At 39.9% G+C, this 24,328-nt stretch overlaps 1 protein-coding gene across 3 annotated transcripts in view; it reads left to right on the forward strand.

Annotated features, from left to right (window-relative positions):
- Nucleotides 1-24,328, forward strand: part of kirrel1a (kirre like nephrin family adhesion molecule 1a) — a 48,264-nt gene that overhangs the window by 2,496 nt on the left and 21,440 nt on the right. For 2 of the 3 annotated variants that reach the window (XM_055058438.1, XM_055058440.1), the window contains exon 2: nucleotides 20,699-20,851. In XM_055058438.1, the coding sequence (XP_054914413.1) occupies nucleotides 20,699-20,851 (153 nt within the window). The remainder of the gene's footprint in view (nucleotides 1-20,698; nucleotides 20,852-24,328) is intronic. The other variant, XM_055058439.1, reaches the window with a different exon arrangement.

Consider the following 24,328-nt stretch of genomic DNA (forward strand, 5'->3'; position numbering starts at 1 on the left):
GTAAGACTTTTTTAAATGAGTTGAAGTATGGCGTCTTCTAAGCTCAGTGATGGGGCTTAGAGGTGTACTCCAGCAGTGAGCCACTGTGTTTTAGTGTTTAAAATTTTTTAAAGTTACAAAAATTTGGAAGTGCATGAGAAGGCATCATAATTTGAAAATTATAGCATGTGAGGAGTGTGTTCACTGCATAAACTATAAACCTAGCTTAATCCACCTTTACTTTTATTAGTGTATAACAAACCATATTTAAAATAAAGAAGCAAGTTAGCCTGGTGTGTGGGCAGTGCGTTACCAGACTGGTATTTCACTGGATGAAACTTTGATAGTGCTAAATATCAGTTATCAGTAGAAGTGTGCCGATAGATCGGCCACCGGTCATAATCTGCCGATTTTCGTAAAACATGATGGGGTCATCGCCGATCACTGTCTCTTGTTGCTGATCACCAAAACCGATCACATTTTTCTCACTTCGCAGCCTGCATGTGCAGCTTATCTCCTTTTTCCTTCACACTGCGCAAGCGCAGCAACAACTCCTGTCTTGTGTAGTGCTCTGAGAGTGAATGGGGACGTTTGCGTGTTGTGGCGGAAAATTACTTTGGAGGTGAAGTACGTCAAATGCACCAGCACAACAAATCTAATATGACATTTAAAAAACAGGCACTTCACAGAGTTTATCGAGGCTCAATGCAGAAAAAAAAAGGACATCCGGAGTGGCCACATAGCAGGTAAAGCAGCACACAACTACCAACACTTACCTGGATTAGCATCACAGTCAGAAAGCTAAACAAATAATCTGAAAAATAATTCAAATCTTCAAACTAGCTTTAAGACGCTAGTTCTGCTCTCACTCTTGGATCGCTGCAACTGGTAGTAATATTTCACAGCCTCTCAACTTTCACCAGACAGGGAACTCTCACACCAAACAGCTGCTTCAAGCTGCAGCATGTAACTAAAAAAAAAAACAAGATTTTAGATATGTTTTAAAATATGTCTATTATGTCTAAATTTGTTGGTCTCTTAGCAAACGCGATAACAGGGTGAGTTTTTGGGGGATGGGAGGGTCCTATTCAGGTCCCCCAATGACAGTTTAGCTGACCTTAATATTTCCCATGTTTTGTTTTGGTCATTATTATTACACTTATTGTTGAGATGTATGTGATTATTATTTATTGCTATAAATAATATTCATTATTTATTGCTATAAATAATATTCATTATTATAGCAATGAATAAATAATATTCATTATTTATAGCAATAATGAATAAATAGCGTCCCGTATTGGTTCAATACTGGATGGAGATGCTAGCTAACCTTATTATTTACAACTCTTTTTGATACACTGACTCTACTTACCTTCTGTTTTTCAACCACTTTGAAATACATCTTTATTCCTCCCCCTCTTCTGTTGTCTGTTTTGTCCCCTGGAGTTTTTTCTGCTGCCCATCTTTAGCTCCCTGTTGTTGAGAGCATTACTGCAATTCAGATTTAAAAGACAAAAAGCACACCTCTGCATGTTCTCGAAAGGCCACTGGCCAAGCTAGTTGTATGAGAGGGGAGGGGCGCCTAATCAGTGCTGTTCCTGTTATTGATCATATTATAAACAAACAACAGTTATGTACATAAAATGCTGACAATAATAAAAATAAATCCCACATCACTTTCGCGCCCCTTCTCGTGCAGCGCCCCCTATGTGTTGCATACACCACTGTCCCTCTTTCATGACTTCATTATGTATTTCTGATTCTGATTATTTTTGTTCATGAATTGCCTTAAAATTATATTTGTTGTGAATATATATAAAGAAACAGAGTTGAACTGAAAACTTTAAGTCTTACATTACTGACAGACACAAGTTCTGAATGTTGATAAATAGTTTCTGGAGAGTGAAATGTATGTGGGTTTCGACTTTGGAGGAATTGGTGAATGTTTTCTTAAGACGAAACTTGATTCTTAAAAAAAGGAAGACATTGAGAGAAGCAGAAAAGTCATTGAAACAAGCAGTCTGACCTGCAGAATGTCAAACTTGTCTTGATTCTCCAGGTGGATCACCATTTCCTAGTTCTATGTCTAGCTTTTTAAAAGCTCAACTCTGCGCTCTTTGAGGCTAACAAGCCACCTTATGTCGTCATGGCGAACTCCCTCACCAGATCGAAGTTTAAGATGCGTGAACTCAGATATTTGGTTTTTGTTTCGAACCCAGTGAGAGGAATCCCTGCAAGTTAATCAGCAAGTTCGGGAAGCTTCAGCCTTGTTGTGGCCAATGCGTTTACTTCAAAGCGATGCTTCGGCATCCCATAATACTTCTGGGAAGTGATGCTAAGGAGAGGCAAAGGCACAGAGGAAGATGTTTCATTATCTGACTGGTGCTTGTAGATAAATTAAATCAAAAGTGTGCATCCTCAGCTGTTAAGTGAATGTTTCACCAGGTTTTAAAAGCTTCCTGTAATGTGATTGTGTTTGATGACCTGGGGGTTGAGGGGGTGAGGAGTGACAGCAATTTAGTTATAAAAAGAAAGGGGAATAAAAAAAAGCCTGCCCTGAGGTAGAAAGGAAGGCTTTATCTCAAAACGACTGGATGTCTGGTTCATGTTCTGCAGCCAGGACAACTGAAACGGCCAGGAGTTTCAGTTGTTTTTTTTTAATGGGGGGGGGCAAAAAGAGGCCATCATGTAGGGCAGGTGGGTGCAGCCCGATCGAGAGTGATTAGACTTTTTTTCTGTTTGTTTTAGAGATTGCAGTGCTGAGGGGGGCAGAGGGGAGGGGGTTTGGGTTGTGGTGGATGAAAAGACAAGCAACCCAAAGGGGAGAGGAGGACTGGACGGAGAAAGGGTCCATTACTCAGGCCTGACTGCCCCTTCGGAGGGGACAGAATGTGGTCGGGGGGGTCACTCAGGCCGGGGTTAAACTGTCATTGGAAGGACTTGTTGAACTACCCCTCTCTCCACCTCCCCTCCTCCGTATCGTCCTCGCTGTGGTTAATCACCTTTAATCGCTCTTAAACTTTGCATAGCTCTCTCACAACATGATCCTTTTTTTTCTGCTTACCAAAGTACATTCTTTCCCCCCCCTGTCCCCTCCTGGACTTTTTTTTACCCCCTCCCCTTCCCACCACCATCAAAACTATTACTGCTTCTCTTTCCATCTCCCCCTTCCTCTCTCTCTCTGACTCTAATAAGTTCCAGATGTGCATTCCTCTGGTCGGCGGAGAGAGAAAGAAGAGGGTGTGTGGGTGGGGGGAGAAGGTTGGGGGAGGGGACAGGAGGAGAAGCACATGAATTAAAACTGGGAGCACATGATGAGCAAGAGGAGCCCATGTACTGCCAAACACACTCTAAATGAAATGTGCTGGCTAACATGCAGCGTGTGTGTTTCTTCGTTTGGGTGGGTGGGTGTTCCCCCCATAATTTGGAAACTTTCTGAGATGTACTCTTCCTCCTTCCCCTCCTCCTCGCCCCCTCTTTCTCCAGGAATGTTGCCGACGCTGATGTCACTCTCGCAGTTAGTGCTCCTCAGCAGGGACAGGGGCCTCTAAGGCAGATCAGACTCGCTCCATCCGTCTTCCCCTCTTCTTTAACTGTAACAACATCAGGGTCAGCGTCCGACCGGAGCACCGCCACGCTCGCCGTCTTCCATGTTGTGCCCGCAGGCGGAAAACCTCTGCCAACTAATGACCAAGCCATCCCGTAGCAGCAAAAAGTCGTCAATGTCTTTGAAGCCCTTTCATTAAAACAATGCAGCGCAGATGCGTGGCCCCGCTCAAGGTTCGCAGCTGTCAACTCAATGCTGTAACCTCGAGGCAGAGCTTACTTCAATGCCGTGTGCTCACGGTCGGAGATGCAGATCAGACTTGGTCTAATTTCCATTTTTGCAAGTCATCTCGAGTTGATGGAAAAAGTGCCGCAAGGCCACAAAATGTTGGGAATCCAGTCTTATTAAGACTTCAGAACCTGACTGTGGGCTGACTGGCTCCTATTCAGCAGCAGTAATTGACTCTGCAACGGCCTTTTTCGGATTTTTACAGTGAGTAAATCCACCACTCTGTTACTCTGCCAACCTCCCCACCAGGTCATGTCTGCACATTGCAGTAAGCAATAGTCACTCCACTGTAGGCCTGTCACATTAACAAATTTTGCTGAGCGATTAATTATCTAAAAAATTATTGTGATAAACGATAATATTGTTTAAAGACCTTTTTACACTGATTTAATGGAAATCATGTAAAATAATGCATGCCAAAGATAGATACACTTTATTTTCAAAAGAACATTAAACACTGGAACTGATAAACAAAACAACCAAAAACAAATATAAAATGTATTCTCAGTCTCCATCAACAAAAAATGTACTTGAATAAAAACTAAACAACATGAAGTTGACACTAGTAATCATTACTGAAGGGCACATCCAGTTGGCGCATCCGACTACCTAACGCAATAATTCACACTACACAATTTGTTTCCCCCGATTTTTCCCTTACGACAATCTTTGAACATTGAGTGTTCTAAGATTGTCGCTTGCGATTTTGTAACCGATCATCCTGTTGTATGTTACGGTAGATCGTCGTTGTCGCTCTGATCTAAATCAGGGGTTTTCCCTGACTGTTAAAGCAGCCTGTTGAATGTGACAGGTAGCCAATCAGAAAGCGTGGATTCCCCTCAACCTTTCTGAGGGGAAATTATGGAGGAGAATTCCAAACAGCTGACACAGCGCAACCTGAAGTCCAGTGGACATCGGAGATGAAACAATGTTAATGTTTATTCAACATTTTGTGCAAAAATATAGAAATGACAAGGGGAGGAGTTGGAGCGAAATTGCTACCGCAGTTGATAAACCTGGTAACTTTTCAGCTGTTCTTTGTTAACGTGACATAAACAGGTTATAATGATTTTCCTTCAGTCAGGACTTTACATTGACACTAGCCACATGCATTGCACGTAGATAGTAGTAAAGCATCGATTGTCTGGTTTTAAAATAAGTTAACTGGACTTGTAGCCATTATTTTGTGCCCATTGTTGGACACCATGTAACAGTCCACTGTAGGCCTGTGCACTTGTACATCCACTGTTAGAGATGAGGAACAGTGATGGTTCACTGTGAGATAACCAGTAGGTTATATAGTTATATAGTTATATACTGTTTATATAACCCTTTAGGTTATATAAACAGTCCACAATGTCGTACTATTGTGTGAACCTGCTCATTCCTAGACATGAGCAGGTTCCTCATCACCACAAGGGGGTGCCTATTCCCTTTTTCCTTTGTTGTACTATTGTGCAGAGTGAGAACTCGTCTTCCATGTTGTTGTAGAGGAGATCATCAAAGATGATGAGGTGCAGAGCAGTAAACTATTGTTACTTTTCTCATGTATGAGACTATAATGTTAGTACCGTGGAGATCTGGCTTTACATGGATGAAGTGAAATAAAGTGAAAGTGTGGAATACTATAACAGCAGGGGTGCTCAAGTCCAGTCCTCAAGAGCTACCATCCTGCAACTGTCAGATGCATCCCTGTTCCAACACACCTGAATCAAATGAATGGCTCGTTACCAGGCCTGTTCATAGCTGAGCCTGGTCTACTGGAGTAAGGCTGCAACTAAAAGTTGCAGGACGGTAGCTCTCGAGGACTGGACTTGAGCACCCCTGTATAACAGTGTGTCCTGCTGTTTTGGGTTAGAGTGGCTAACCGCCATTGCTAACTCCTTCTCCTACCTCTCTCCACACCATCACAACCACACGGGATGATTAAACCGTTATACCTAGAATTTATGTTGGCTAATGTATGGTTTCAAGTTTTGAAAATGAGCCGACAATCAGCTGACAACTCTAAGATCATGTCGTGCGCGCTGGGCATTACACTAAGGAAATGAGGAAGGGAGGGTCAGTGGAGAGCACCAGAGTTGAGGCTTTTTTCATTCAGTGTCATCAACACAAAGAAAAAAAGGCCGGAAGAAACGATAAAGCCGATAATTAAAATGAGGTCGATAGTTTTAATTTATTGTGTGATTAATTGATTTATTGTTTATGGCGATAGACATACTCCACGGTGACTACATTTACTATCCTATAGTTCTCACTACATTTAACATTTCAGACAAAAAATATCAGCATTGGCCGAAATCGGATTTGACAGGTTAAAGATTGTTAATATGCAATCAGTCAGAAAACTGCAATTGGTGTAGCCCTAAGAATAAGATGAAAGTCTTGACTCAGGCTCTTACATACCAAAAGACTGTTGGATTAGAAAACAAATGGTTATTTTGCTAAACACTTATTCTGGGTGAAATATGAACTGATCCAGTCCATGTTCAATGGTCACAAAAGGACTGTTTGACCCAGCACTTCAGGTGCTGGGTCAAACAGTACTTTCAACCCAAGGCTCAAAGTAAATAATTGTAAAATAATACATCAGCTAACATTGTTCATTTGGAAAACCCATTTCAATTCTTTGTCACAGTCTCTTGAATAAATATAACTTAATACTGTCTGTGCTCATCTTAATTTTGGTTGTCTAAATTTGTTTAAGTCTTAATTGAACATGAAATCATGCAAGAATGTCTGTTTTAGCCCTTTGCGACGTGAAAGGAAAATCTTCTATTCACACTTACTGATTAACATTAATAATCGTTTCATTTTCATAAAACTTATTGTCCTTTAAGTTTTTGTTAAGATTTAGTCTAGCATTTGAACATAAATGGGATGCTGTAACAGTTCTATTTAATAAAATTAACTCTTGTCACAGAAAATGTAAAAGTTGCTAAGTTGGCATTAGTGCTGAAAACATGATCAGTTTGTCATATATCGTTCCTATGATGGTTTTCCAAAATGAAGGAAATTTGAGCCAATCGGTGCTAGCCTCATTTCCGCACCATTTTTTTCCATGTATTTCTCCATCAGAAATAATTCAGATTTACTATATCTGACTTTTTTTGTAGGGTGGGGTAAAGTGAAGAAGCCTGAAATAAGAAGCATTATTGCAGAGCAGCAGTCTTCAGCAATGGGTGGGAGAGGGCCTTTTTAAAGATCTCATGTGGACTAGAAATGCACCACATATTCATTTTCGATTTTATTTTTAGGTCTGGTTTGGGCTGATTCATATTTTTCTTATTTAACCATTCAAAGAATTAAAAGGAACAAACTAAAAGGAAGATGCTTTCATGATAGCGATAGTGTTCGAGAGTTGAAGAGAGGAGAGAAGTTCATCTGTATTTATCCATCAGAGGATAAGTTCCTAACATCTCTGAGATCTTTTGAAAATCCAAAGCAAGGTACACAAAAGCTTTGTTTTTATTTTTGAGTTAATGCTGCACATAAGACACAAAATGGATTTTACAGTATTTACCCTGCCAGTCACCAGGGGAAAATTGGAACATTTCCATTACTTAATGGCGCATCCCTAATATTGACTTTTTTTTTTTTGCCTTTGGGGCCTAATCTTACAACCATACAAAAGCAGGTATTATGTCTGTATTATGTGTTATCTTCAGGTGATGTAAAGAAGTATTTATGTGGTACCATCTTCCAGTCAGTACCAGACTTACAGACTACAGAGCTCATTTTTCAGAATGTACAATCTTGCAACAGCCGGACAGCTGGTGACATTTCCAAGAGGCTTCATGTGGACGTTCCACTGCTTCAGGAGGTCAAGGCCCTCAAGCTTTTATGGGATGGGTTTTCTGTGACGGATGACATTGCGAGAAGCGACAGCACATACCAATAAAATTAGATTGCACTGGATTGAATTCAAGCAGACCTTGGTCGGAGGTGATTTATGGAGGGGGACGCTGCTTGTAAAACAGCCCCGCTTCGTTCCGTCGCTGCTCCGCACTGCAGGTCTTGTTGTGGATGGAGGGCGCATGTGAAAACTGAATCAACTCATGATGTGGTCGCTCACATGCTCTCTGGAGGTGTTTGTGGTGGCAATGGAAGAGGGATAGGGGGGCAGTTAGAAGGTTGGACTTTTGGAATGAGGTTGCCTGCCACAATCAATGGGGAGCGGCTGCTGGGAATTATAGATTCATTATGATATCGATTGTTCCAGTTGAATTCGGTGGCAACTCGTGTGCTGTGAGCTACATGGTGCCCGGCGCAGAGAGGCAGCAGGATAGGTATTGTATCCTCTTGTTCAGGCTTATCCAGAGGACAGCTATTGTTAGATTTGGTCACCCTTGGTTACAGGAGCGTATTCTTTGTCAATCGCTCTGAGGATTGTAGATTACTGCCAACCGATTGGCGGACTGGCTTTCCGCAGATCCAGCATATTGATGCAGCTGTAACGTGTCAGATGCCTCGTTTGTGAATTATCATATTACCCACTACTGATCCCCGGGGTTGCCATAGCCACCATGTCTATCATTATGTCAGCGGTCCTCACCGGGCTGTAGCCATGGTAACAATGTCTATAACAGAGGTTCCACACAAATAAAGCTCTTCAGATGTGAAATGCTTGCATGAGAGGCGCCACAGAAAACGGAGGGGCGGCACACTCACGCATTCATAGAAAACTCCACAGCAGCACAGACAGGGCATTGAAATGGTCGCAATTATTTGTGTTGCACCCCGTCCTAAATAAACCCAATACCTCGGAGGTGGGAAAGTAACAAAGGAAGGAGGCAGAGATGGTGGAAGATGGGCAAGAAGGAGTCAGAATGTAGTGTAAGATGCTAGCCAAGCAAATAGTGGGGAATGGGGAATGAGGGGCCACAAAGGAGAAGAAGAATGAGAGGTTCCTAACTGCAAGTTAGGGGGAGGGTTGAAAGGTAAGATGACAGAGGAAGGGAGTGAGCAGCCACACAAAGGAAGGAATCTTTGAGTCTCCTCTCTGCCCCAGTGTCACACCCTGCTTGGCCCCCAACCTCCAGGAGACACCTTTGTGTTGGGCTGATGCTCAGCAGGTCACCTCCCTTTGCTCACTGCTTGTCCCTATAGCAGCGTTACCATGGTGATGGGTAACAACCCATCAGGCCATCCTGTCAGGCTGCCATGTTGTTGAGGGGAGACAGGCACAGGTGGTAATTCCCACAACTGCATAGGAAGATGAGCAGACATCTCCCATGCATTGTGTCTATATCTATATCTCTAGGTAATAAATCATCTGGTCTGCTGCTGGGACATTAACCCATTTAATCCCACCGGCAACAATTGTTGACAGACATTTTTTCTAACTTTTGGAAGCTCTAGAAGAATTGTTTTGGCTTTTGGCAGCTAATTGGACTTTTAAAATAAAAATAATTATTATTTATTATTGATATTACTCCAAGCAATGTCAATTTCATGTATCCTGTGTGAAAGGTCACATGACCAGACCTCTTTACATCCTTCCTGTAATGCTGGAGGTAAATGTCTATTACAAACCTGTACAAGAAGAAGTCAGTATAATATACTGCTCAAAAAAAATAAAGGGAACACTCAAACAACACAATATAACTCCAAGTAAATCAAACTTCTGTGAAATCAAACTGTCCACTTAGAAAGCAACACTGATTGACAATCAGTATCACCTGCTGTTGTGCAAATGGAATAGACAACGGGTGGAAATTATTTTCATATTTATTTCATTCATTCAGATCTAGGATGTGTTATTTGGGTGTTCCCTTCATTTTTTGAGCAGTGTATTTAAATAGACAAATATAAATAAAATATTTTGAACATATTTTCTTTCAAGTATCTTCTACAGATATGTAAAGAAAATTGTATCCCTTCATTCATCTTTTGATCATAAGAAGAGTGACTGTAAGCATGTTAACAATTGTTGCTGCTAACATTATACATAGACATCACTATACTATGTGTCCATAGCTTTGCTGTTTATTCTGTTTGCCTTGCTGTTCCCACACAGCTTAAAACTATCAGATATTTTAGATCTTCTAGACCTGAAGGAACCTAAAAATGATGTCTTCTACAACATTGTAGATTTGGTCACCCTTGGTTGAAACCCAGCAGTTGAAACCCTGCCTTTTTTTACTTCCCCCAAAAGGTGATCCTTTCCACAAAGTGTGGCCTATGCACTGAATGACTGTTACAAGATGACTCCACGCCTGAAACTAGTGTAGGACAGGGTCAAGGTGTACTGCTTGGCCTGGTGGAAACGGGAGAATTTCCTCCCAGATGCAAATTTGTTCATACGAACATTTTCACCTGTCTTTGACTCATTGATGAAATGATGAAATGAGGTCAAAGGTCGCTCAGCACATTGAGACTATGACATCTGCCGGATGTAGTATTGAATCTTTATGTATCTAAAATATTTCTGAACACTCTTGTAACCATTCTTTGTTATCATGGGTTATGCATGTCATGATTTTTAAAATGTCTTTTATGTATCAGTAGGCCAATATTTGTACGGTAAGTAATTTAGACTATGCAGTTTCCCAACAGCAGCAATTGTTGGAGAGTATAAAACCTACATTTGAACTAACATAACCAACATAAAATGTAGTAATTCATAAATATCATGGGTTAGGGAGGTAGAAGGATTGAAATTTATATACTTATTTTGCAGGAAAAAATAAGTACATGCACCATTGCGAAAGTATTGGAGGTCAAACAGTTTGTGGTGGGACTCTAAAATTATTTTTTTTAATCTAGTTTGTAATTAGTCACTTTTTAATTAGCATTTTAAGCAACATTTTTAACTTAAAAACCCCTATTTTGCAGCTAAATTATCAAATAAATATGTACAATAGATATAGACACAAGTTCAACAACAAAGGTGTTTATGGTTTTTAATCTGTTATTTAGGTTATTCAGTCATCAGATTGGAGCAAAGTACGGACATAAATCTCAGCTTATTTAGTAATAAATTAATTATTAACTAGAGTATACAGATTTAAAAATAGACATTTGCTGAAAGAACAGTCAGAGCAACACAAAACTGCTAAAAAAAGAGAGAAAACACATTTTGCATTAAGATAAAAAAAATAAAACTTTGTAAATATGTTTTACCTGGAAAATATTTACAGTTCTGGGTAGAACTGTTTTCGCTTCACCTGGCTCAAAATATTGTTGAAAAAAAACTACAGTTGAATTAATTGTTAATTTTTATATTTTTATGTATTATAATAATACAACCTAAGTGGTTAAATAAAATCTCTGCAGAATGTGACCATTTTTTATCCAATTAATCATCAAAATAATCAATGGAATAATCAATTACTAAAATATTCATTATTCCATTACTTGGAATTGAAACCTTATAAAAAAATTTAAATAAATTTTCTTCAAACAATTTAAACTCATCTACACTGCTTGATTAGAGAAATTGTTTCTGAATTAATAATCGTTTTGGAATCAAAACGCATCGCTAGACACTGAGAGATCTGCATGTGAAGATGTGAATACTTTTGCCAGCACTGTAAATGACTGGTTTTACTTACTGTAATTTTTTTTGTTTGTTGTTTTGTTTTGTTTTTTCCAACCCCAAACTTCAGAAATCCCCGTCCTCCTCTCCCTAAAGCTTTGTCTCTGCGCTCCCGCCGACGCGCCGACAGCTGCAGCACCCGCATGTCACACACAGCCAAACCTGGGCAGCGGAGAGACCGTGCTACGTGATTCCTGTGGCTGCAACTTTGTCCTGAAACAATGATGTCATCATCCATCGCACACCTTCCCCTCCTCTTTGTGTCCCCTCATCGCTGCCTCAGCCAGTCTCTCCGCCACGACCAATAGGCTGCACATTTATTCGAAGCAGATAGAGTATTTGTGTGAAAAAGAGCAGGGAGGGAGGAACTCTGAGACATGAGCGCTGGCTCAGAGTATTAATTGAATAGGTGGAGGGACGATGAGGTCATTGATTTTCTATTTTTTTTGCTTTTTTTTTTTCTATCCGAAAAATGGATGTACCAAACACGGGGGAGGGTTTCATCAGAAGCACAGATGCACGTGGCTGGTGTACTCACAGACACGTTTGGACAGAAAACTTTTTTCTCTTTTCATTTTTTTTACTTTCCACGTCAGCTGTTGCTATGGTGACGTAAGTCGGCGATCCAGCCGGGCCCGGGGATTGGCTGGAGAGGAGCGAGGGGAGGGGAAGGCGGGTATAGGGGGAACCAGACACAAAGATAATTAGATGGATGCATAACGAGTCACACAAACAGCATTTTATTATTTAGGATGTGATTCAATGACAGAAAGCTGAAGTGTGAACTGTGGCATCACCCTGTCCCATATTGCAGGATGCGGTGAAAAGGATGATAATAAGGCAGAGAGACCCGCGGCTGAAAATAGCTTCACACATCTTCACACACACACACGCACACACACACACACACACACACACACACACACATAGCAGCCTGGAAAAGTGTTTGCTTCCCTACAGATATCCTCTGATTCTGGTTTTGTACAGGAGTAAATACAAAAAGCTGACCTTTGCGAAAGATCTTTGTGCAGGTAGAAATTGTTTTTAAGATATTGTTTTTGTTTCATTTCAATAACATTACCTACCAGACTTTAATTAAAGGTAAACTGATGGATGGATTAGTATTGTCCTTGTGGATTTTCAACTTATTTTGTGATGCATACAATTATGGTACACTGATTGCAGTTCTCTGGCCAGTCACCAATCTTTGATAAGCCAATTCCTTTTTTGGTCTATACCAACTTTTTTTTGTCTGAGAAGTTGCGTACAGTGGGGTGATTATTGTTAACGTGTGCATGTGCAGACGTCACCTGCTGGGCAGGTCTGTCAGTCAGCCCAATGACAGATCAACAGGGCCTCTGTGTGGGTAGATCAGATCAGTGGATAAGATCAATTTCACACGTATCAGCCGATTCACAATCTGCCAATACTAAGGAAATTGGAGCCAATTTACCATGTGAAGTGGATTTTTGTGTTTTTTAAATAGACAGTATTATGTGTTTTCCAGGAACATAGTGCAATGTTATACCATAAACAATTAACTTGTTGCCATCAGTTGATATAAAATGCTACTAAAAGGCGACTTTGAAAAAGTTTGACTTCCTAATTTAACAGCTTGATATTGGGTCTCTGTTCTTAAACTTTGCCTTCAGGAAGTCCTCAATTCTATAATTAGCTCAGCAGATGCACAGGTGTTTGCTAATTGCTGCAGGCTAGTCTGAAGGAGCAAAATGGAGAATTGTGGGGGAGAGATACACTGTGAGGCGGAAGCTTGGGAATTGCAGTTCAGAGGACACTTGCGCCTTGAAGGTGGAGCTAGGCCCAAACGGGCGATTTGAACAGCTGAATGGTTTCCATTGAGATTAAAGGATTTCTACAACATGCATGAAAGCATCATGCGAACGCTCCAGGTTTGTTTTTGATGAGGGAATAACATTATAACATAATATAAAGATCAAAAAGTTAATTTTACATAATACTGCTCCTTTAATTGGTTGCGGCTATTGAAATCTTCAGGCCATTGTCTCAGTACTGAGTCATGAATAGTCTCCTAATGATGCAAGCAAGGCTTGCAGTGGTTTAGATATTACTCTGAGTACTTTTGTAAATCTCCCAGATGAAGACTATTCCATGTTTTCTCCCTTTGTGAATGACGGCTCTCATTGAGGTTTGCTGGATGCCCCAAACCTCTCTTTGTAATTGTTTCCAGACTGGTAGACGTTGGTGACTTAATTGGAATTGTTTAGATCGGGGCAGGATGTGTGGATGTCTTTAAGAGTACTTCATGATTTAAATGAGTTCCTGAGTTATAAAAAAAGTAATCATTAAAAAACCGCATTTCGCATTTACCCGCAATATATCTAAACAAATTAAAGCTTCATTACTTTGTCATTAACACATTATCACACAGTGTGTGAGTTGCTGGAGCCCTGAACTGCCTCCAGCAACTGTGGTGGCAGAGCTTTTAGTGAGTCACTCGCCTTTGGTATTTGGGTCCACTTCCACAATCAGAGGTTTGTCTCTCAGGGTCCTCACTCCCAGATTAATCCTAATCCCTTTCAAAACTTTTGACTCGGGTTGTACTTAATCCTTGACGAAACTGAGACGCGTTCCCTGCAGAGCTGGGCGTGCTCTCCGCTGTCTTGGTGTTTCACTCAGGAAACCGCCTGCGCGTGTTGATTGCATGGTTTGGGATCGGCGCGGTGGTGTTTGTGTGCGTGTTGACAGGAAATGGTTAGCCGGCATGGTGAATGTTAAGCCATCCCACTGCCAGTGTAGTGTTTGTATGTCTGTGTGCATGTGCATGTGGTTGTGGTCTCGGCCCTTTGTGGCCATCTTTGTGTGGACAGGGTGATCAGAGTCTCCCGATGGCATCACGGGGACGAGCGACACAAGGAAATCAGGGCACTCTAAATTTGTCGCTGCAGCATAACCCACTTAATGAAAGAATACAAGCTCCCTTGCATGCAATATCCCTCTGACTGCTCGGTGTGTGTGTCTGCGTATTTTTCCTTCTTTAAACAAACAGGCACATGCACCCATGTTGACAAGTGTTAACTAGGTAATATGGAAATCAGAAGGCGAAGAGCAGATGTTCAAATGAGTCAATGTTTTCAATCATCAAGCCTTTGCATGGGTGTTTTCCTTTGCAGATTGTGTAGCCTCTGCTCAGAAGAGCTCGGTATGGATTATGTTGTTACAGTTTATGAAGGCAGTTGAGGGAATACCTCCAGCTAGCACATCCAAGACAGTGGAGGAAAGGATTTGCTTGCCCTTAGGCTGCTGTAGAGGTTGCAAGGTAGTTTAAACCCAGCTAAACCCCCTGCACACTAGACATCTGAGAAAAGACTTCTTAAGTTTTTTAGGTAGATAAATAGCTACTCTAGGCAGATTTATCATAAAAAAGAAAGATACACAAAGCTAACATATTTCTTAGGCTTAGGAGATCTATGCCGTACTTGGTAATTACATTGCGGTAATATCAAATCAGCATTGCCGTTATAAACAGCAGTTTGCTGTGGGCAATATCTTTTATGTCCTAGAAAGCAAATTTTACCTATAAAATAGAAAGTCTATATGACTTGTGTGCAACAACAGGGTAAGCCAAGTTTACTGGGACAAAAACTGTAGATCTAAAAACATCAGAAACCCACAAAAAGCAGAAGCTGAGGTTCACAATTATAGTCTCAGTTCATTTCAATGTCAAACGTAACAAAAATGTTTCCTAAGCAGATGATGCTTGATGAAGCAGAATGAAGTTTCCAGCATTCCGAAAACTTCTAACGTGATCAACTGATCACTTGTTTGCTCGACATGGTTTTGAGATTAATCTTGACAAAAAATCTTAGTACTTAAATGTTGACTAAACCGCGCATCTGTTTTTTTTTAAACTGTTTATAAGAACTGAGAAGCTGGCAGTTCATTTTGCCATTTAGAAATATTGAATTACTTTAATTTGTAACTAATCCTTTTTACTGTGCTGCTACAGTATACGACAGTTATTTATTTGACTTTAAGGCCAATTTCTGTTTTTAGAGTGTCATGAAGCAGGTCGCGTAGTTAGCAGCTATCGTTTAAGGCTACTATTTAGTCAAGCATACTGTGTGTATTCTGTGAATCATGTTAATTTCTTGAACACATAGTTGAATGTAGCAATTGAGTAAATTTCTCATGACGAACTCCTTTGTTTGCTACAAACCGAATGGGTACCATCATGTTTGATGAGCCAGTTGGTCGCCTGACCCTGTTTCTTATGAACCAGCTAGCTCTAGCTGCTGTGCGTCCTTGTGATTGTTTCTACCAACTCTCAGCTTTATAATTTTTTGCACTCTGATATTAATTGAAATTAGACCGCTAATTTTTTTTAAAACTCATTTATAATTTCATCAATTATTTGTAACTCTAATTCTGATTAATGACTGAGGTATTCGTATTACTTTCTTCACAGTCATAGATGTACATAAAGTGTGTGTCCTTAGTTTTCTATAGTTTCAGTGTGTGTAATAGTCTGGCTCGGAATAAAGTCAAAAGTTCTAAAAGCTCTCCAAATTATGCAACACTTTCAACTAACTGTTTTTTTAAATGTTTTATTTGGGGGGGTTGGAAAAAATACTGGTATAATCACTGTACAGAGTAGGTGTTAACCAGGACCTTTTGTAAAACCTAGAACCTGTCCCTAAAGGCAAAAACTAAGGTTTCTAAGTTTTTCCAAAATATGCTGTGAAATCTTGTGAACTCCTTACTGTGTATCATCTCATTGTGTGAGCTGGATCGTCAGTACACTTCTGCTGGAAAAAGTTTTTTTATTTTTTTATTTTTAAGAAATCATTTTTTCTGAATCTTGCTAATTATTTTTCTCAAAATGAACTTTTTCTAAAGATCCCTTGGAAAGGGAAAAGTTCTATTAGCAGGAAATGTACAGATTGGTTTCTTTTGTACTTTTGAAACCAACGGTTCTGCATTTGTCTTTCATGCGTGACTTAAAGTTTCTGCATAATGGAGAGCACTGTGCTTTGTCAGCATATTTAAATATTTCTTGGAAAGACTTTCCCCCCTGGGGAGCCTAGTCTGTATTTTGGAGTCTAAGTAGAACTGTCCACCTTTATGTTGAAATTTGAAGAAAAAACTTCCAACAAGTGGAAAAAAATCCTTAAACGTTTTGTCTCATCTTAGACCAGCAGCACTGAACCATGTAGGTTCACCCAAAGATAAAAACAATTATTAAAAATATATAATAAAAAAATTAAGAATAATGTTTTTAATACAAGATTACCTCATGTACTCTATTTTTAACCCCTGATACTGCAACAGTACATCCAACGGTTGCTTAAAGCTTGATAAACCATCCAGAGTAACTTTATGCTCGAAGTTAGCATGACCAATTTATTCAAGGGGAGTTACTAACTTGAAATATCTCTTGCTTTATAGTATGGTCTTGTGTAATTTAGTTATAGCAAACATCTGATAGTTTGAATATTTGACAAAAATTATTTCCTACTCCTAATTATCTTCAGTCAGAGCTTTTTCCAATGATGCTATTAAAACCTTTGCGAAATTAAGTAAGTTGTTTTTTTTTATTTTCATTTTCATCAACCTTTGCTAATGCAACATCAAAATAAGTTTAAAAAATGCTCACGCCAATAATTTAAACTAATTATTTGCACAAAGTATACTACCCCTTACCAGGGGCACCTGATAGGTGGGAAAAGTTAGGGCAATTCTAAAGGCTCCTGACTGATGGGGCCCTCCAGAATTTATTTATGTTTTGTTAATAGAAATAAAAAAAAAAATTGGGACCCTGTTAATTACAAAACTAATCATACTGTGTTTTCTAAGATTGTTTTTAGCAGTAAACATTTAATGTTACCACTCCCACTTCAAAAAACACATATTTGCCCTGAACTCCTTCCCCTGGATCTACATGAAATGGTTCGTTCCTTCGGTGACGGTGTTCAGCAGCAGTCAGTGGAAGACGAAAATGACTGTGGTGCTTATTATGCTGCTTGGAAAAGTTATAAAATCAGGTTTTCAAAGAATAAAAAATAAAAATAGAGAGCGGGAGAGAGGAAAAGGTAACCCAGTTTTTCTCTGAGAGGTGGGTAGACTGTGCGATTATCAACCATTCAGCATCGTTAGTTTAGCTACAGAATACTGCTTGCCTCCATTTCTCTAGCATTTAATGAATTAAGGAAAGAAATCACCAAAATATACATATGTTGAACTTGTTCCTGTACCTTTTGTCACTTAACAACAGATGAGTCAGTCAGCAGCAGCTCTAACCCACATCCCTCCTGACCCATCCTCTCCTAAGTGAAATTAAAGCTGCAGTATTTAACTTTGATTTTAAAAAAAGTCATATTTGTTAAAACTGTCATTATGTTGTGACAGTATAGCATGAGAGATAAGTTGTGAAAAATCTATTTCCTCTGCCTTCTGCCACTATTATCTAGAAACAATTAATCAGAGACAGGAGACTTTTAGTGCTGTCAATCACAATCTCATGTGGCTGCTCGTCCCTATCCTGTAACTAGCGCAGCCTATTGTGGATGTTCAGCCTAGTAAGCATAGCTACCAATGAGAGCACACAAACAATTTTTCTGTAATGATAAGTTGTTTCTCCTCCATTAGAATATTTAGCAGTGAGTGAATGATGTTGATTGACGGCGCTAAAACCATCCTTCTGGTTCTGATTGGTTCTTTTGGCCAGCGTATTGCATTACTTTAGCCAGTAATAGTAGCTCAGGGAGGAGGTGGAGGAGATTGATTGTTTTCACAGATTATCTGTCTAGTAACAAGCTATCACAACATGGTGACAGTTTTAACAAATATGCAGAAAACATATTTTTTATTAAAGTTCTATACTGCAGCTTGAATAAAATGTAACAACATAGCATTTCTTGAGAAGTCTGGATTGCTTTATGTATGTTTTGTACGTTGCTTTTGACTGTTGCTTGTGGGGAGAGACATTCCAGTAATCTAAAACTAATAGAAACAATTTCAGCAACCTACTTTCATACTGTATGCGGACTATTGGATGTAAAATTCATGAGCAGTTGCACTTGTATCAGTATTGGACCAAAGAAAGCAAGGCAGTTGCAAGCCTTAAAATTGTGATGATTTTCATAGTCAGAAAGACTCAAAAAATTGTAGCAGCAGCTGCGCACGGAGGGCCCAAACTAATTTTTTTGTCAGGGGGCCCATGATTCCTGGCACCTTTTCCCTTTATGGCTAAATATGAATTTTTGCTACTTACATTCATGCTAGAAAAAGTGTTTTACAATTCCTCACCTCTGGTTTGCTACACAACTATCAAACCATACAGTCAAAAAAAAAACTAAAAGTAAAACCTACCCAGAGACAAGATTGGAAAAGTAGCTTGAACAGCAAAAGTAGGAATCTCAACAATATATTTAAAATATGTATATCTAAATATATTGCACCTAAGTGTCAAGTTTGGGGACTTTAAACTGATGTGTAACAAGAGATAAAATGTTTTCAGTTGAAGTTTCTTTTTAAATCGCAGTCTGATCGTCATATGCTTTTGTTTTTGAATTCATTAGTTAATCCAGTTAAATTGGGCATTCCTCAGGGAACAAACACAGGCTTGTTTGTTTTTTTGGAGTGGGTGAGGGGTTGGGGGCGAGCACTGAGTTATTCTAGGTATGCACGCTGCCAGGCTCCATCTGCATCTGATTCCTTTTTCACCGCATATCCTCGCACATCCCCTTTATCTTCAGAATATTAATGCACTGCACTGTCAGAAGCCATTGTAAGGATTGCTCCTGAAATCTTTTTGCATGACTGCTTTCTTTTGTTTCATCAGGCTTAGTCTACCTTTACAAATTGTGTTAAATATGACATGATGTGGAGGGGGTTGGGGGCTTTGAACGAGTAAAAAAAGAAGTGAGTAAAAGTAGAAGGTAAGGACATGGGGAGGTATATAGTACACTGGCATATGGCAGTTGTTAAAAAAAGACCGCAATGGGAACCTTCGGCGAAGTGCTTTAGGGCTCTGAGGGAGACTTGTGAGGGTATGAGAGACATAGAGTGAGAGGGAACCAGAAGTGACAAAAAAGTAAAGAGGACAAGTGACAAATGTAAATGGTAAGAAGTGGAGAAAAAAAAGGAGAGAAGGGAAAAAGTGAGAAGAGAGATGGGTGAATGAGGGAGGGAGGAGAAAGTGCTAGAGGGGTGATATTTAATGTGATAAATGAGTTGTGACAGTCCGTCTCTAACCCCCTTCCAACCAGCAAGAAGGAGGACCACAGAAATAGAAAGCATTATGGGTAAAAGGGCATATACGCCATTATATATGTATATAGAAAGAAAAACGATACTGTAGGAATGGAGAGTTTGGAGGGAAATCAGTGCCAGCAGAAGGACATTCATAGGCAGCATTATAGATGGAGAAAGGGAAGGAGGCGAGTGGGGATGCATGCTCATAGCCTGTAGAAGCAGCGAGTGAAGCAAAGCAATTTGGGTAAAGGACACACAACATCATGGAGAGGGAAGAGAAGGAGAAATGCAGAGGAAAGAGGAGAAAGGAGGCAATGCAGCAGTGGGTTAATCTACTCTCCGATTTTCTTAAAAATAACAAGCGGCAGAGGGGGTGAAATGAACGGCAAAGTGGAAGGAAGGAAAATGTACAGAAACCCCCCGCCCCCTAATCCTTAATGTTTTACACATGCCCTGCCTTTAAGGGACAGCTAATTACGCCTTGTCATCACACAGCATGGAACAGTAGCGGGGGACATAGGAGGGTGGGCTTTTTCTTGTTTTGTGCTCGTATTAGGTGGTCGTTGGGAGCAATGGCGGCACCGGGCCATCTGCTGTGGTTTGCGGGCTGTAGACTGGAAGGCAGAGGGTCCAGAAGACAATGACAGGCACTGTAGTTCGTGTTGGTAGAGTGAAAGCCAGAGAGATGACTCATCGAGAGGAATGAAGAGGGGAGAGCCAAGAGGGAGGGCCAGTGAGTTTTGACTAGAGGCGGGGGGCATAAAAGTCGGGAGCCACCCCGATGGCGGAAGATCATTGTTTGATCTCCTCTCAGTGAACTTGAAAAGCCTTGAACCCAACTTTATACTACTTCTTCTTCAACTCTTCTCTGATCTTGTTTCCCTTCATACCTTTGTCTTTTGACTTGGTTTGTTACCATGGTGCTCGGTTTGTAGCCGCAAGCCACAGAGTGATCAAATGTGGTAATGATGTCAATTCATTGCTATGGGGGGAATGTAGATTTGAATGAAACAATCGTCCGATAGCAGACACATCCAATAATAACATTGGGGTGGCTTCTGTAAGTCTCTAACTTTTCTTTCTTTCTACATATTCCTCCTAACCAGCAGTGAGGACGGCGAGATTCTCTCAGGAGCCGGCAGACCAGTCGGTGGTGCGGGGCCAGAGGGTGATCCTGTCCTGTGTTGTCTTCAACTACTCTGGCATTGTTCAGTGGACCAAAGATGGTCTGGCTCTGGGCATCGGAGAGGACCTTCGGGGTGAGACATCACACTTGGTCCTTAGGTCTTGCCTTCATAACACAAAGACAATTTCTACTTTCAAACTACTTCTGATTTCTTTTAACTGAATTTGCTGAGGATGCATTGAGTCAGGAACTCTCTTTTAAACTCACATCATACACAAAGAAGACTAAACATTTTTCTTCTGCCAAGATTTTGCTGAAAATGAAGGTTACTAAACTTGCCACCTTGTTGTAAAGTTCATGGCAACATCTAGGGGACATTGGACAGTCATCTATCAGTGGGACTTTTAGCTCTATGACAAAGAGCTCTAAAAGTCTTTGGGAGAGAGGGGTTTCAATGGGTCCCAAGTTTTTCAAAGACAAGAAAAACTTAACTAAATACAAAGATCTCCCAGTATCTTGGCAGACATTTTTTAAATGGTCACTTGAGCACAAGATTGACTAACCATACTTGTTAGAGAAAATATTGTTTTGAATTATACATATGACCTACTGGTCTTAATGAATGCACACTGAAAGTAGGAAACACATAGATTGAATTGATTTCTGATACTGCTTTAGCTACTGCTGGACAAGATTAACTGGAGTTTAGGAATTTGCTTCTATTAGGGGATTTTATGCGGATGCTGTGGGTCATTGTTTTCATAGGAAAACAATGCTCATAGCCTGTAGAAGCAGCGAGTGAAGCAAAGCTGCTTCACTTAATAATAATATTGTGAAATAATATTATTAAAGTGCTGTGGGTTTGTTGGGAAGAAATATATTCTACAGACAATAACAGTAAGGATCTTGTCACTTATTTATGTTTTTAGTATGACTTTATTTTATTTTTTCTTTATTTATTTCTTCAATATTATTTTTCATTTCAGTGTTAATATCACAAGGCTGTTCAGTGAGTCCATGACACTTTCAATCTGACTCATTAGGATTTGACTAAGAACCAGCTTTGTTCTGTGTAATTTCTGTCCTATTAAGCTATAAATCAATAGACAGGTCTATATGAAGATATAATCCACATTTCTGTCCCATATTTGTATGGCATTAAAAGATATTATTGGAACTTTAGTTTTTCTAATAATATCTCTGGTTATCACAATAAAAGCCATGAAATTTTATCAATGACACTTTGAAGTCCCATTCTCCTGAAAGCAGCACAGAGCTGCACCAGCAGAAACTCACAGAAACATTGGTTATGATTGACATAGTTGCAGTTCTATCCATGTTTTAATGTTTCAGAGCAGAATCTTTTTGCAAATAGTTAAAAGTTTAAACTGGTATTGTTTTACATCTTTTATCTGGTAATTCTGTGCAACATTTAACACCTGGAAAATGGCACAGAACAAGAATATTTTCCACTCTGATTGGCTGCTGATTTTAACTTGAATGTCCATTCATTGGATTTTTCTTAGAGGCCTGTAAAGATAATTTCTATTTGCATAGCTATATTTATTCTCTGGGAAATTATTTTTCACGATAACTCCACAAACAACCATAAAAATCTAAATATCTACAATAGTGATATTAATATTAATAATAAAATAATATTAAGTGAAAAGTGGCCTACAAATTCTTTGATAAGGGGCGATGAGAGATCTGAATAATGGATAGGGGGACGGTGGCCCAAACAAGGTTGAGAAACACTGACCTAAATATTCTAATATTCCACAATCACAAGTCTTGGATGACACCAGAAGTTGTTGTAATGAACTGGTAAATCAATCTCCTCTGCCTAGCCTGCTGCTTCAGAGTCGAACGGTGAGATTGTTTTTCAAGACTGATTTGAACAAGTATTGTTTTGTCCAAACTTGTCATGTGAAAGGCCACAGTACTTCAACAGTGGGATGAGACCCCAGCCGTGGGATTGGAGAGCTAGACAACATCAACATCAATTTTCTCCCATTGAGTTCCAGAGACTTGGTTCTCTTTTGGAGAGCAAGATGGTTTGAGGGGAACCAAAAGGTTGCCTACGTCCAAAGAGAATTGGTCAGTACAAAAGCCAAATTACAAAGGCAGATAGGATTCAAGAAGATGAGACAGCTACCGACAGCAGAAAAGTTTTCCAACTCAGAGTCTCTCAACCCTGCTGTTATCGCTTCCCAGGTGCAGAGTGACATAAAACACAAGCAGAAAATGCTGCTGCAGCAGGACTTTGAGCAACTGAAGGCAGCTCACATTGCCAGCAAGGAAGCATTTATGTCACAAATCTGGACAGAGAAAGAAAAAAATGATGCCCTTCAACAAGAGCTGGCCCAAGTGAAGACTCACTATGAGGAGCTTCAATCAAAATATGAAGCTGCAGGTGTGGGGAACCTGCAGGTTGACATGCAGCTATTTTATGAGGAGAAAATCAGGTACGAGTAAAATCTCAATAAAAACCTGAGAACCAAGAAGGACAATCTCCAAGAATAAATGTCCAAGGAGATCACCTGTCTGCACAAAACGGAGAAACATCTGCAGAGTGAGCTGGAGCAGATTAAGGTTTCATACCAAGAACTAAACTGGAGGTATGAGGCAGATGTTTCTTCATTGAGACAGAAAGCAGAATGCTATCAGTATGAGTTGAATTGTGAAAAAGGAGTTAATTTGGAAAGAACAAAGTATGACCATCATCTCAACACACTCAGATCAGAAAGGAACAATCTGCATCAGACAGTAACACAAGAGTTCACCTTCCTGCAGCTGCAATCCGCAGAGAAAATACAACATCTCCAAAGTGAACTGGAGCAGACTAAAGTTTCTTATCAGGAACTTAAAACTAGATATGAAGGAGATGTTTCTGCTCTCCAAAAAAAAAATAACTCACTGCCTTCCAGCAAATGCACTCTGTCGTGAAAGTTAATTACAATACAAAGATGGAAAATCTGAAGATGGGGCTCTAAGAGAGAGAAGAACTAGGAGTTCCAAGAAGGAAAGTGGCCAGGCGTCAAGAAAGAAATGGAAAAACGACACAACCCCTGAAAATAACATCTCTGACCCTGCGTCCATGGATATGTCAGAGGATATTGAGGTACATGATGCATCTCCTGAGGAGGTGAAGAGAAGAACCAGACAAACTTGAACCAGTGTAGACAGGCTGCTGTGGAAAACAATACGACTCACTTTGAAACTCAAGAAACACCAAAAAAGGAAGAGAAGGAAGAAAAGCTCCAAAACAAGCAACTAGCAAACAGTTTCCAGCTCAGAACCATTTGAAATTACATTTCAAATTTTAGACCCAAAAAAATGTCTGTGGGTTTTCTCTGGGTACTCCGGTTTCCCCAGATTTCTAAAACTATGTTTTTAATCCTCATAAAAAAAAGTCCTATTAATTTCTAGAAAATTTAATTTGCAAACGTTTCAGATTGTAGAAACAGATAGTCATTTGCAGTGAGAAAAGTAAGAAGCATGTTTTAGAGGACCATTTCAAAGACCTCGACATACACCTCATATTTTGGACTTAAAAAGCAAAAGATCAGCAAGGTGATGCAGTGGTCAGTGCTGCATATTCACAGAA

The sequence above is a fragment of the Poeciliopsis prolifica genome, unplaced genomic scaffold (assembly GCF_027474105.1).
Source record: "Poeciliopsis prolifica strain line A6 unplaced genomic scaffold, Auburn_PproV2 SCAFFOLD051, whole genome shotgun sequence".
Lineage (NCBI taxonomy): Eukaryota > Metazoa > Chordata > Actinopteri > Cyprinodontiformes > Poeciliidae > Poeciliopsis > Poeciliopsis prolifica.